At 42.5% G+C, this 12,103-nt stretch overlaps 1 protein-coding gene across 1 annotated transcript; it reads left to right on the forward strand.

Moving 5' to 3' along the window:
• The first annotated feature begins 503 nt into the window (after positions 1 to 503).
• Positions 504 to 10,227, forward strand: LOC116323513 (fascin-like). The gene is made up of 5 exons (XM_031743861.2): positions 504 to 4,456; positions 7,387 to 7,543; positions 7,665 to 7,786; positions 8,035 to 8,205; positions 8,956 to 10,227. The coding sequence occupies exons 1-5, from the start codon at positions 3,634 to 3,636 to the stop codon at positions 9,159 to 9,161; spliced, it is 1,479 nt and encodes a 492-aa protein (XP_031599721.2). The 5' UTR covers positions 504 to 3,633; the 3' UTR covers positions 9,162 to 10,227.
• The last annotated feature ends 1,876 nt before the right edge of the window (positions 10,228 to 12,103 follow it).

A 12,103-nucleotide genomic window follows, 5' to 3' on the forward strand; every position in this document is an offset into this window, starting at 1 on the left:
ATCCTTGGTTCCATATAGCATGAGTCAAGGGGATGAGGATGTAAAGGTAACCTTTGAGCTCAGTTTGAAAAAGTCAGAAAAACTAATAAGAGAAGTTCAAAGAATAGCTGACAGAACCTAATAGTCCTATTGCCTTATAGATGACACAGGGGTGTTGTTTTAACATCAAACATGTATCAGCCTGTCTGATGCTGAGTAAGTTTGGTTTGTTTAGAATATTTGCCTGAATTGGAAAAAACTGATCAAATTTTTCTCTTTTGTATGTCCACTGTCAGGAGTTGCTTTTTTTGTCATTCCTCAAATTCTCCTCTTTGCTGCAAACTCTGCAGCGAGCTGAGTAGCCATGTTCCTGTATCATTTTCTCATACTGTTTACACAGGTGCTGGACCCCCAGCGCCACACAACCAGGCAGCCCAGCATATTTTTGTTCAGGGAGAGCAAAGTCATTGTAACCCATTTAATCGTGCAGCTGTAGTTTTTTCTTAGAGAGCTTCACCAGTCTGTATCTTTAGAATAAAACCAGTCACCTAATTTGCTCATATACACAGAGATGATAATGGTATAATTAAAATTCATTTCAATTTTATTTACGTAACACCAAAAAACACAACAGCAGTCATCGTAAGGCATTCTATATTCAAAGGTAGATACCCTACAATAATACAAAAAATACAACAACACAATGATACAGAGAAAACAATCAGATGACTCACTTTGAACATGAACGTGGCAACAGCGGTTTCTTCCGCTTTAACAGGAAGTAACCTCCGGCAGAACCAGGCTCAGGGAGGGGCAGATGTCTGCTGAATAACTTGACTTAATCACATAGTTTATAATCAAATAAAGACTTCAAACTTCCTACACGGCATCCACGATAAAATCCTAGATGTCTTTTCATTTTGGTCAACACCTACTAAAGCTGGAAACTATCACAGCTGTCACAGGGCAAAGGGGGTATATTCTAGACAGGTATGGTCAATTTACCATTGGACTGTGGGAGAAAGCTAGATTATCAGGGGAAACCATGAACCCCTACCAGCCAGTGAATTCAAACCCAGCAACTTCTTGCTTTGAAGCAAGAGTCCTAACCACTGGACCACCATGATGCCCGGTGTCCTCAAACAATGATCTTAAATATCAAAATTTCCCTTTGGAGTCTCTCCTTCTCAAGAGAGAATTTCTGTTTTTATCCAAATAAAAGGATGAAAGGAAAACTGCCTGATAGAAAACCTTTCTGCCTGTGAATGGTGTAAACTGTAAATTTGTAGCACCATCTAGACTGATAGTTGTAGATCATTTTGTTTCTCAGCTGTTGTTTTATGAGATCTTTTAGTCTATTTCATTTTGTCATTTAACTTGATTCAGTGCTTCTGCCAGTAATCAGGCTGTGGCTAGTGGAACTGAACTTTACAAAAAAATGTAGTTAACCCCGGTAATTCATGATTTAATAGGGCCAGGTAGGTTTGGTTCTTTTTCTCTTAAAAAAAGAAATAAAAAATATAAAATATTGTGTTTATCTGGATTATCTTTGTCTAATATTAAAATCTGTTTGACGATCTGGCATGTGATTAAATGGGAAGGGGGTGAACGCAGCACTGTAAGTGAACCAAAAACTCATGCTTCACATTACTTGAGTAGTAAATACTGTATCATTTGAGCAAGCTGAGTCATTACACTTTCTCACCACGAGCTATCTAAAATACAGGCAAACGGGCATTATACTTCAAAAGTATACAAAACTCAGTGTTCATTACCAAGAGTCAAGGACTTTGCTCTTAGGTAATGAAAAACACCCAAACTCTCCTTAACTTGATGAATTTGCTTTTTTTCTTTCCGCGATTCTTGTCCTTGCTGCTTTTCTCTAAAAAGCCAGATGGGGGCGATGTAGTCCAAGCTGTAAGAAATCCTCCCCCCGAGATATCCCACCTCCACACTAACTTTGCAGGCTGTGTCCCAGCACAGGTTTCATGTTCTGCACAACCTCCCGCTTCAAACTATATGCACAAGCTCATATAAAATCCATGCTTTTCATGGTTTGCTTATCCTACATGTTCATTTCATTGGACAATGTTGTTGGTGGGGCAAATCTGGGATTCTTTTCCTCTGTTGCTACCCCTTCTCTTTGTTTAGGGTATATCGTGCTACTCATTTTAGCGATTTATAACCAATTATCTAATTATTTTATCTATATAAGCCATAACTAATGATAAATACAGATCCAAGCATGGGATGCAAAAGTAGTGCCATCAAAATGCTCATCTTGTCCAGATAACAATCAAAAAACCTCCGTTTGTTTTACAGTTATCAAAGATTAAAAGCTTAAAGTGAAACGTTGTCAAAGATTTTCCTGATTTTTATCAGGTTACTGACGCAGCAGCACACAAATTCTTCACAACGTTCGCAACTTTGCAAGCCACTGATCTCCCTAAATTAAAACCAAGCAACTGAAAATGTATGCATGCAAAGTGAACTGTTCATGAACTAGCCCATCTTTCAACTACATCCTCAAATTACATTAGGAATTAATGGTTTTTAGCTTTACAAGGAAGAAGAAAAGCTGCTGTGAGAAAACTTCACTGGCTTATAGCTGTGAGGAAGATAACTTTGCAGTACAAAATCAAAACACCATTACCATAATCGATTATATGTTCAACTACTGGAAAATAAAAGAAGAAGCAAAGAGAAAAGCTTCATATAGCTTTTCGTGGAGCTTTTTATACCTTAGAAAGCTCTCCTGGGGTAGTGGGCGAGAGGAAAGGATAAGCACCCGCCTGTTATCGCTCTCTCTCTCTCTCTCTCAGAGTAAATAAAGGTGGATGTGTAGACAGAAGTTATGACAAACCACGGGGGAGAAGGACGGAAGGGCTGATCAGACTACAGGATGGAAAATGGGTGGAATTACAATGAAGGGAAACAACTGAGTAAATTCGCACTTTTGTCTCTGATCTCTACGATTTTCACGTGTGAAAACACAATGTTTGCATTGTTTCACACTCAGTAGTTTTTGTTTGGTAATTTTTTTCAGCACAGATTTTGTGAAAACTACAGGGGGAAGAGAACATTATACTAAAAACTACCCCACATCAGATTCAGAGGGGACATTTGACTCATAAGAGATCCCAGCACCTGACCTTCTGTATGCTGAAATTGTCAGAAAATAGCCTTTCTCTGCCTCTTTCCAGCACAAACATACCAAATCTGTTAGGTGGTGAATCCACGTGGACCTAGCAGAGCTCACCAGGAGGAATGGAAAAGTTAGTGCTGATGGTGTGGATGATACTGGTTATATAGGTTATATACGTGTAGGGCTATGTGAAGATCAGTGCAGGGGTGGAGTGGTTTGTCAAAATTGCAGTCATCTCCCTTCAGCTCCTCTGCCTGTATCTGTATCTGGGGCGTGTACTGCCTTGAAAAAAAACTCACAAGCTTGCAACTCCTGCAGCTCCAGCGAGCCAGTCCGGATTTTTACCCAGTTAGGGGACACTGATCACCATCAGCACCATCAGCAGCAGCACCCTCTCTCTCTCTCCTTCAAACACCCCCACAGTCTCTTTCCCTCCCTCTGTCCGTCTGTCTATCCCTCTCTATAAGACCAGCATCTCCTTTCTTTGCTCCTCTTGTCAAGCTGCAATCATGTCCTCAAACGGCGCTGACGGGGACCTGCTGCAGATCCCTCTGGGCCTCATCAACAGCGAGGGCAAGTATCTGACTGCGGAAACATTCGGCTTCAAAATCAATGCCTCGGCCAGCAGCCTGAAGAAGAAGCAGACGTGGACCCTAGAGCAGACCGGGGAAGACGACAGCGCCGTGTTCCTCCTGTCCCACCTGGGCCGCTACCTCGCCACGGACAAAGACGGCAACGTTACCGCGGACAGCGAGACGCGCGAGCGGGACTGCCGCTTCGTCATAACGGTGCACGAGGACGGGCGGTGGTCGTTGCAGTCCGAGCCCTACGGCCGCTTCCTCGGCGGCAGCGAGGACCGGATCACCTGCTTTGCGCAGACCGCCTCGCCGGCGGAGAGATGGAGCATGCACCTGGCCGTGCACCCGCAGGTCAACCTCTACAGCTTCGCCCGCAAGCGCTTCGCCCACCTGAGCGCCCGGGAGGAGGTGTCAATAGATCGGGATGTCCCCTGGGGGGTCGACTCGCTTGTGACCCTGGTGTACCGCGATCAGCGCTACCACCTCGAGACTTCTGACAACCGCTTTTTGCGCAACGACGGCAGCCTGTCCACCAAAACGGACAAGGATACCGGTTACATGCTGGAATTCCACTCCGGGAAAGTGGCATTCCGCGACTGTAACGGTCGCTACCTGGCCCCCGTAGGCCCCACAGGCACTATGAAGTCTGGGAGGAGCACCCGGGTGGGAAAGGATGAACAGTTCGGCCTGGAGCGCAGCCACGCGCAGGTCGTCCTGACTGCAGGCAACGAGAGAAACGTATCCACGAGGCAAGGTGAGGCTGTACAGCTGCACAGAGCCAAGAGACACCAAGTAAAAGAAATGCAGTTTCACCGTGAGGTCACCGCATAGCTGGACACAGCAGGAGGCAGCTGTTGCATGTCTGTATGAAAAAGTAGAGCAGAATTAGAGACCCCCGTTAGCTCATTTTCCTCCCACACCATGTGTTTTTCATTATCGCCCCCCCCTCCCCCCCTCCTTTTTTTTTTTTTTTTTTTTTTTGGGCCAGTCCCTGCCCAGCTCAACATTTTTCCTGCAGTAATTCTACCCCTGCTCTGTGGTTGCTGGCCCGGGGTCAGCTTCAGTCTGCAGCTGTGCATCGTTCTTTATCTCAGAACAGACAGAAAACGAGGGCAGATTTGCTTTGGAGACAATGGGAAAATGGTGGAGAGGCAGAGAACGCGGGCCACAAAGAGCGAGGTGTGCCTTACACAGGTCTGCTGAATGTGGGTCTTTATCCCACATGCAACCCCATTGTCTCGTTGCCTCCCGGTCTCTAATTGATTCTGTGCACAACATTAACAGCGATTTATCAGTGTGTGAGTGAGTGTGAGAGAGACAGAGAGCATACCAGGGGAAATAGAGGATGGTTTGCTTGAATGAGGTCAGTGTATGTAAGGCAGTGACTTGTGACCTCAATTGTGACCATAATTGAAAGGCTGATGGAAAGCAGGACCAGGGGACTTGGACTTATAATTCATCACAATTTCTTTTCTTTGTTAAAGAAATAACAGTGCTGCTGCATTTGTACTAACCACTAATGGTTCAGTGGGCTCAATATGGGCATTGCGCAAGCATTTTGTTAGCTGGCAGCTTGGGTGTCATTAATGAGGACAGAGACATTTTTATCTGAACTCTTCCAAGGTGGACTGGTTTTATGTAATGCGAGGCTGAGTCCAGTTTCGTGTCTTTGTAAGAAATCTACTGGTCAAATCTTTTTGTTCTTTGTCTTTGTCTTTTCCCTATCAATAGATGTGTTAAACTTGCACTAAGTTCATATTCAAACATATTAACACGTTTCTTCTTCTGGTATTCAAAATATGTTGTCTCGATGTGGGTTGCAGAGATGTTGGGCCTCTGCCATTTCATCCCATCCCAAAGGTGCTCTACTGGATTGAGATCTGGTGACTGTGGAGGCTATTTGAGTTTAAGATGATTTGAGCTTTGTGACGTGGTGGTGGTAAGCTGTGGTCATAAAAAGATGGGCATTCTCAACTACAATACTCAGGTAGGCTGTGGTGTTTAAACAATGGTCAGTTGCTACTGAGGGGCCCAAAAGTATGACAAGAAAATATCCACCACACCATTACACCATCAGCCTGAGCCGGTAATATACAGTAGAATGGATCCATGTTTTCATGTTGTTTACATCAAATCCTGACCCAATTATCCAAATGTTGCAGCAGAAATTGAAACTCAACAGAGTAAGAAATGCTTTTTTCCAGTCTTTTGTTGTCCAGGTTTGGTAAGCTTGTGTAAATTGTAGCCTCAGTTTCCTGTTCTTAGCTGACAGGACTGGGACTCAGTGAGATCTTCTATGCTGTACAGTCCAGAGGTGCCCTTCCTGTTGCCTTCCTATCAGCTTGAAGCAGTCTGACCATTCTTCTCTGAACTCTGACATCAACAAGGCATTTTTGCCCAGAGAACTGCTGTTTCTCTGTAATTTATCTTCTCTGTAAATGGTTACTTGAATCACCTTTCTTCTCAATTTTCATGCTTGGTTTAAACTTAATATCCAAATACAATAAATCTGATCACGGTGTCACCAACATCTCCTCATATGTAAGAACATGATTCCTTCTATGGAGGGATATGGTGGAATACCAGTCCCTTCATGTAATTGCTCATTATAAGGTTGGTGGATTTGTTCTGAGCAACCATGTCATGATTTATGTAAAATACATTGCAGTTTACTTTTTAAAATGTATTTTTGGCACTTTTATGTGCCATTTAGTTCCATTATATTCTAGGAAAAGCGCTTATATCTGCAAAACTGGCAACTCGCCCCAAAAAAGCTTAGACAAATATCATTACAGCACATGTATTTGATTCATGATTTGATTTATGGTTGAACTCTTTCTTGTTTTGATGAACTCACAATTATTGTTCAGCTCTACAGTTTAGCTCATTGTTTTGGTTTTAGTCTCAGAGCCTATATTTGCAGATGGCTGCCTTTTTTTAAACAATTAAGCTTCAATAAATTCACTTTAATTTAGCTGTCCAGCAAAAAAACAAACAAAAAGGGAGGAAAAAAAACACCAGATCAGGGGTGAACTCAAGTAGCTATTTCCCCTCGCAGATGAAGTGAAATTAACTGCAGCTTAAAGTGGGGAATGTTTAAGTGGCACATGTCATTTGACCTCAAACATGGCTCCAACTCAATGGTCATCCCCGTGATCAGCAGCAGACGATTCTGCATGGAACAGCTGACTGGATCAGCAGTGTTTTTCCAAAGGCGTGTTAACATATGGCTATGTAACACACACATTTGTTTTTACACAGCACTTGATTTGAATGGTTTGCTTTTGAATTTCAAATCTTTAGCATATAGTTGGAGTGTATGTGCTTTGAGTCAGGAGGCTGAGAAATGGATCATAAGCAGAGATGTTCATTAGAGGATACGGCGTAATCACGACACATTAGAATTAAACTGATCAATCATACGTTTAATGATGAGGAAAAACTTTCTGCTTTATCGTTACTCTGCTCACATGACCACATCTACTTCTTCTTCTCTTATCTAGTCCCATTCAGGACTGGTGAATCCACTGAATGGGTGCAGTAAGGCCCAGATCTTTGTGAGTTTGCGATATCCTCTGTCTTTAAGAGTCTCTCAGGAGAAAGTTCATAAATTGAAGGGTTTGAAAGTGTCAGACATCCAGAGACAAGAATGAAAGCTGACAGCAGTCTGCCCCACTTTTCTAGGCATGGACTTGTCAGCCAATCAGGATGAGGAAGGGGACCAGGAAGTCTTTCAGCTGGAGATGAGCCGTGAGGACAGGAAGTGTGCCTTCAGGACCGCTGCTGGAAAATACTGGACACTCACAGCTTCTGGAGGACTGCAGTGCACTGCCTCCACCAAGTAACAACACACATACACACACACCATATAATGTTGAATGTTGGTTAACACCCATTTTATTTAATGCATAACCAACATTCAGTGGAATAACTGGCTTGTTTATTGTGTGGGTGTGTTTCAGGTCTGCCAATAGTTACTTTGAATTGGAGTGGCGTGATGGCCGTGTGTGTATCCGTGCAGCCAACGGCAAGTATGTGACTGCTAAGAAGAACGGCCAGCTGGCTGCTACCATTGACAGCGCAGGTCAGCCATGCTCCTTACATTCCCAAATACAACTTTTTCAACAAAAAAACTTTGATGCACATCATATCAACATATTAAATGTAATATGTGTGAAAAAAGATGTTATGGTTCAGCATTAATGGTGCCTCCGCACATGTTCGAGTTACCCATGCCACGTCCTCTAATGCCCCCATATACCATCATAAGGTGCTTTTAAGAAACGAGGCCAAGAGTAGTTCGGTCCAATCTTAATCGTTTTTTCGCTTCAGGGGAGGCTGAACAGTTCCTGATGAAGCTCATCAACCGTCCAATCATCGTCCTCCGCGGGGAGCACGGGTTCATCGGGGCTCGAAAAGCTGGAACGGCGACCCTAGACTCCAACCGAGCATCCTGCGATGTTTTTCAGCTGGAGTTCCACAATGGTGCTTACTCCTTCAAAGGTGGGTAACGGTTTGAATAAAACACTAAAATTGTGTGTCACTTAGATGCAATGTGTTGTTTTGGCAGGTCATACTGTTTTTTTGTTAATAGATGTCACAGAGCGTGACTTATGTGAGACTAGTTAATGCATTTGAATACTTTCCAGGGAGTGAGGTCTAATGTAGATAAAAGGAAATCTGCAGTTATCTTTAGTATTTTGTCAAAGATGTACTTAATATAACTGAAGCTATCTACACAACACAGCAGTTGTGCTAGAATGAGACAAAGAAGCTGACTGAAACCTCTGTAGCAAAAGAGCCTGTATCAGATTCAGATGGTTCAATGAACAATGCCTCCATTTTCTTGTCTCGTGGCTTTGATTTGATTTTCTAATGAATGTGGTGATGTTTGCCATTGTGTTTAAAATAGTGTTCTCCACAACCCAACCCTCTTCAACCCCACCCTGCTTAAGGGAAAGTCAATATTTAAGCATCTAATGGGAAAGCCATTATAGCTGTATGGATCACTCACCCGGGGCCATCTCCCATTTGAACCATCATACTCAGGCCTGACAGTGAGCCAGTATGATGCATTATTTTTCATCTGGTATTGTATTGTTGGCCAGCAAATTCTGATTCCAAAGTATTTTAAACATTTAAATAAAATGATCTGAAATATCCTTGAATTCTTAAACTAAATGAATATATTCATATACTTAAATTTGTGTACTGTGTGTCTGCCGAGCCTCATTAAGTGTGTTGTTTGTCCAGACTCCCAGGGGAAGTACTGGTGTTTTGGAGATGGCACAGCCATTGTGTGTGGCGACTCATCGCCTGTCCAGTTCCTGCTCGAGTTCTGTGACCTCAACAAGATGGCCATTCGTACTCTGAGGGGGAAGTATCTCAAAGGGGATCATGCTGGAGGGCTCAAGGCGAGTGCAGACTCCCTGGAGAGCGCCACCCTCTGGGAATATTGAGAAAGCACAGCTGGACTTCTCCACTATGCTTCAAACTAGAGATAGTTACTGTAGGTAGCAGTTCTTTCTTTCTTTTGCATATGTGTGCGTGCCTGTGTGCGTGTGCGCAGTTCTGAATTTGTTTGGATGGGTGGCGGAAAACTGACGCTGACGAGAGGAACCAAAGTGCTAAAGGTATTTTGTTTTGTTGTTTTTTTAAAATTTCTCAGTAATGATCTCATCTTACTGGTCTTTGTGCTGGAGGATTGGATTTACAACGACTTGCTGTTAACTGAATGCATTGTAGTGTGATTGCACAGTATTTGTTTCACTCCCAGTTAAACTTTACACATGCCGTACCTGATAACCATTAGGACAGTTATTGTTATAAGTTGTGCCTATCTGTGGTAACTACTGGTGTAAATGAATGTGTTGAATACTATAACCCATAACTCGCAGTATCTAACCTTCAAACCTTCTCCTGCTAATTGTCCTGCTGCCTCTATACGCTGCTTACATCTCCTATTCTCGTTCAAAGTGTAACGCATAATGCTCATCAGATGAAGGAATGTTACTGATTTACACGCGTCTGCTGTAAATACTGCTCTTTTTTGTCACTTAATTATTCAAACCATAGCAACCATGGGAAACACACAGAGCCAGGGGCTGGCAGATCTAATGTGTCTTTTTTTTGCCTGCACACTCTTGGTGAATAAAATAAAAACAGTTGAAAGGAGCTTCGAAACTCAACCACCGAGTGAAGGAGCCGCCTTAGCACAATAATGACACACAACGCACTCAAACGCACATAAATGCACATAAATAAAAATGCATTAATTCCAGCTGTTCTAACACAGCGCCCGAAAATGAGCACAATATTACAGCGTCCTTTTTGAACTATGTTAAAAGCACATGTTTGTGGTGATGAAGTGCCCGCCTTCGATTGCGTGCTGCTGCTGCTGCTGGTGTGTAAACACAATGGTGGAGTCATCTCTCTGGCTGTGCCTTCCATAGAGTATTCTGTCTTTTCCCTTTCATGCTCGTACATTTCAATCAAGTGAAAAGTCCAATAAAGTTTACCTTCTCAACAGTGGATCGTCTTGTTTTTCTCCTGGTTGATTTTATTTGAAAGGGTTAGCGCCACAAAGAGAGGGCATTTGTGTATTTGAGGGATTATTTCTAAAGATTCACACCGACTTCCATCTACATTTATGTTCCACTTCATTCAATGTGACTCAATCATTCAGTTGGTGCTTTAAGACTTTTAAAAATAATGCCATTCACCCTCAGTTCTGTCTGGTGTTTAACTAGCTAAATTATGAACCCATAATTTAAGCTAGTTAAACACAACTATTTTTTCTGGGATTGCCAGGCTGAGCTCATCAGAGTGTTACAGAAACTGGTATCACATTACTTTATTTTATGTGGGTCAAAATATCTCTATTCCTTGATTGTCTGGGCAGGACTACACCATGAGAACTCATATAATAACTTTTTCAATGCAACACGAAATTCTTTAATGGCAGTTTAAATTGTTGGTTGTAGTATTACCTTTTTTTGTAGCTGGGATAGGCTCCGGCCCCCTTGTGACCCTGATAAGGATAAGCAGAAGAGGATTGATAGGAGCAATAACTGTAGAAACATGGACAGTATAAAAGTTATAAGTGGTGAACCTTGATGTCACCCACTGGTTAGTGATAGCTCCTTATGAAGCCTTGAGCTGAAATCACTTTTCAGAGTTATTCAAACTGGATGTGATGAGTAAAACCACGCGCTTCCTCATTGCCTGACGACCTTTCAATCCAAAGTTCTTACAATGTGCTTACAGTAACTTGTAAGTTATTCAGTTTTAAGGTTGCACCTGTGATTTCTTGCTCCCAGAGCAGCTGTCTTGCCTAATCATGTGAGCTGCAAAAGCGCACTCACTTCCTTGTTCTGGTTTGTTTTTATAGGATCGTTTCAGTCATATTCCAATTATGATGATTGTGTGCGGTGACTAGACACTCTCTATGTTGTATAATGCTACCCGTTGGCTCTGCTGCTGCAAAATGTTAGTGTGCTTACAATTTCATTTTGAGCATGCTCAAAGTACAGTCTCACAAGTTCCCTGCCTCTGGTCTAATCTTGCCTGTAATATAACTGAATTGATCCCATAAAAACAAAAGGAAGTGAGAGCAATATTGCAGATCACATGATTAGGTAAGATAGCTACTCTAGGAGCAAGAAGTCATCCTGTCCCTTTACAGGAATCCGGTTGATAGATGTAACTTTAAAACTGAACAGCTGGAGTCGAGAGATGACAGCTTGAACGAAATGCATGTAGTGAAAAAGATAAACCTGATAATACTTAATAATGCTCTTTTTATTGTTATTAAATTGTGTGAAAAGACCAAAGCAAATGGATCAATAACAGGGCTCAGTTGATCTCTCTGTGCAACAACTGAGCTGAGCATTTGGGTCACATGTTTCTTCATGTTACACCTAAACAGAAAAGTAGGTGGACCTACATTATTATTCTTTTCATAGATTTTTTTTTTCCTCCAACCATCCTGTTCTGATGAGGCTATTTAGCAAATGCTGTTGTGTGTGGGAGAAGGAAGAAAGAGCCTGCATCACGTCCCCCTGAGATTGCACTGAGCCAAAACGGTAGAGGAGAAAGGAAGCCGAGCTCGAGAAGGAGGTAACCTACTCCACTTTCTCTCTTCTGCAGACCAAATCTCGACTCTCGAACGCTATAATGGGTGCAAAACTTACCACGCGTTTGAATACACGCAAAAGCAGACGAACGATCATCCTTCATCTTTCACTGCAGGGTCTCTGCGTGTTACTATGGCAACAAGTAATGCAGGAACGAGGCTTGAGCAAGATGACTGTTAAAAGATGGAACACACATTGCTGAATAATCTCAGCAAACCTTGTAATAACCAAAGCAGAACCGCCCTGTGTAACTACAAACACAGTTT

The sequence above is a fragment of the Oreochromis aureus genome, linkage group 6, assembly GCF_013358895.1.
Source record: "Oreochromis aureus strain Israel breed Guangdong linkage group 6, ZZ_aureus, whole genome shotgun sequence".
NCBI lineage: Eukaryota > Metazoa > Chordata > Actinopteri > Cichliformes > Cichlidae > Oreochromis > Oreochromis aureus.

Excerpts from the sequence above, each read along its gene's own strand:
- LOC116323513 (XM_031743861.2), top strand. The coding sequence starts at position 3,634 with ATGTCCTCAAACGGCGCTGACGGGGACCTGCTGCAGATCCCTCTGGGC. Across the intron at positions 4,457-7,386 it reads AAACGTATCCACGAGGCAAG|GCATGGACTTGTCAGCCAAT; the intron begins GTGAGGCTGTAC and ends CCACTTTTCTAG. Across the intron at positions 7,544-7,664 it reads CAGTGCACTGCCTCCACCAA|GTCTGCCAATAGTTACTTTG; the intron begins GTAACAACACAC and ends GGTGTGTTTCAG.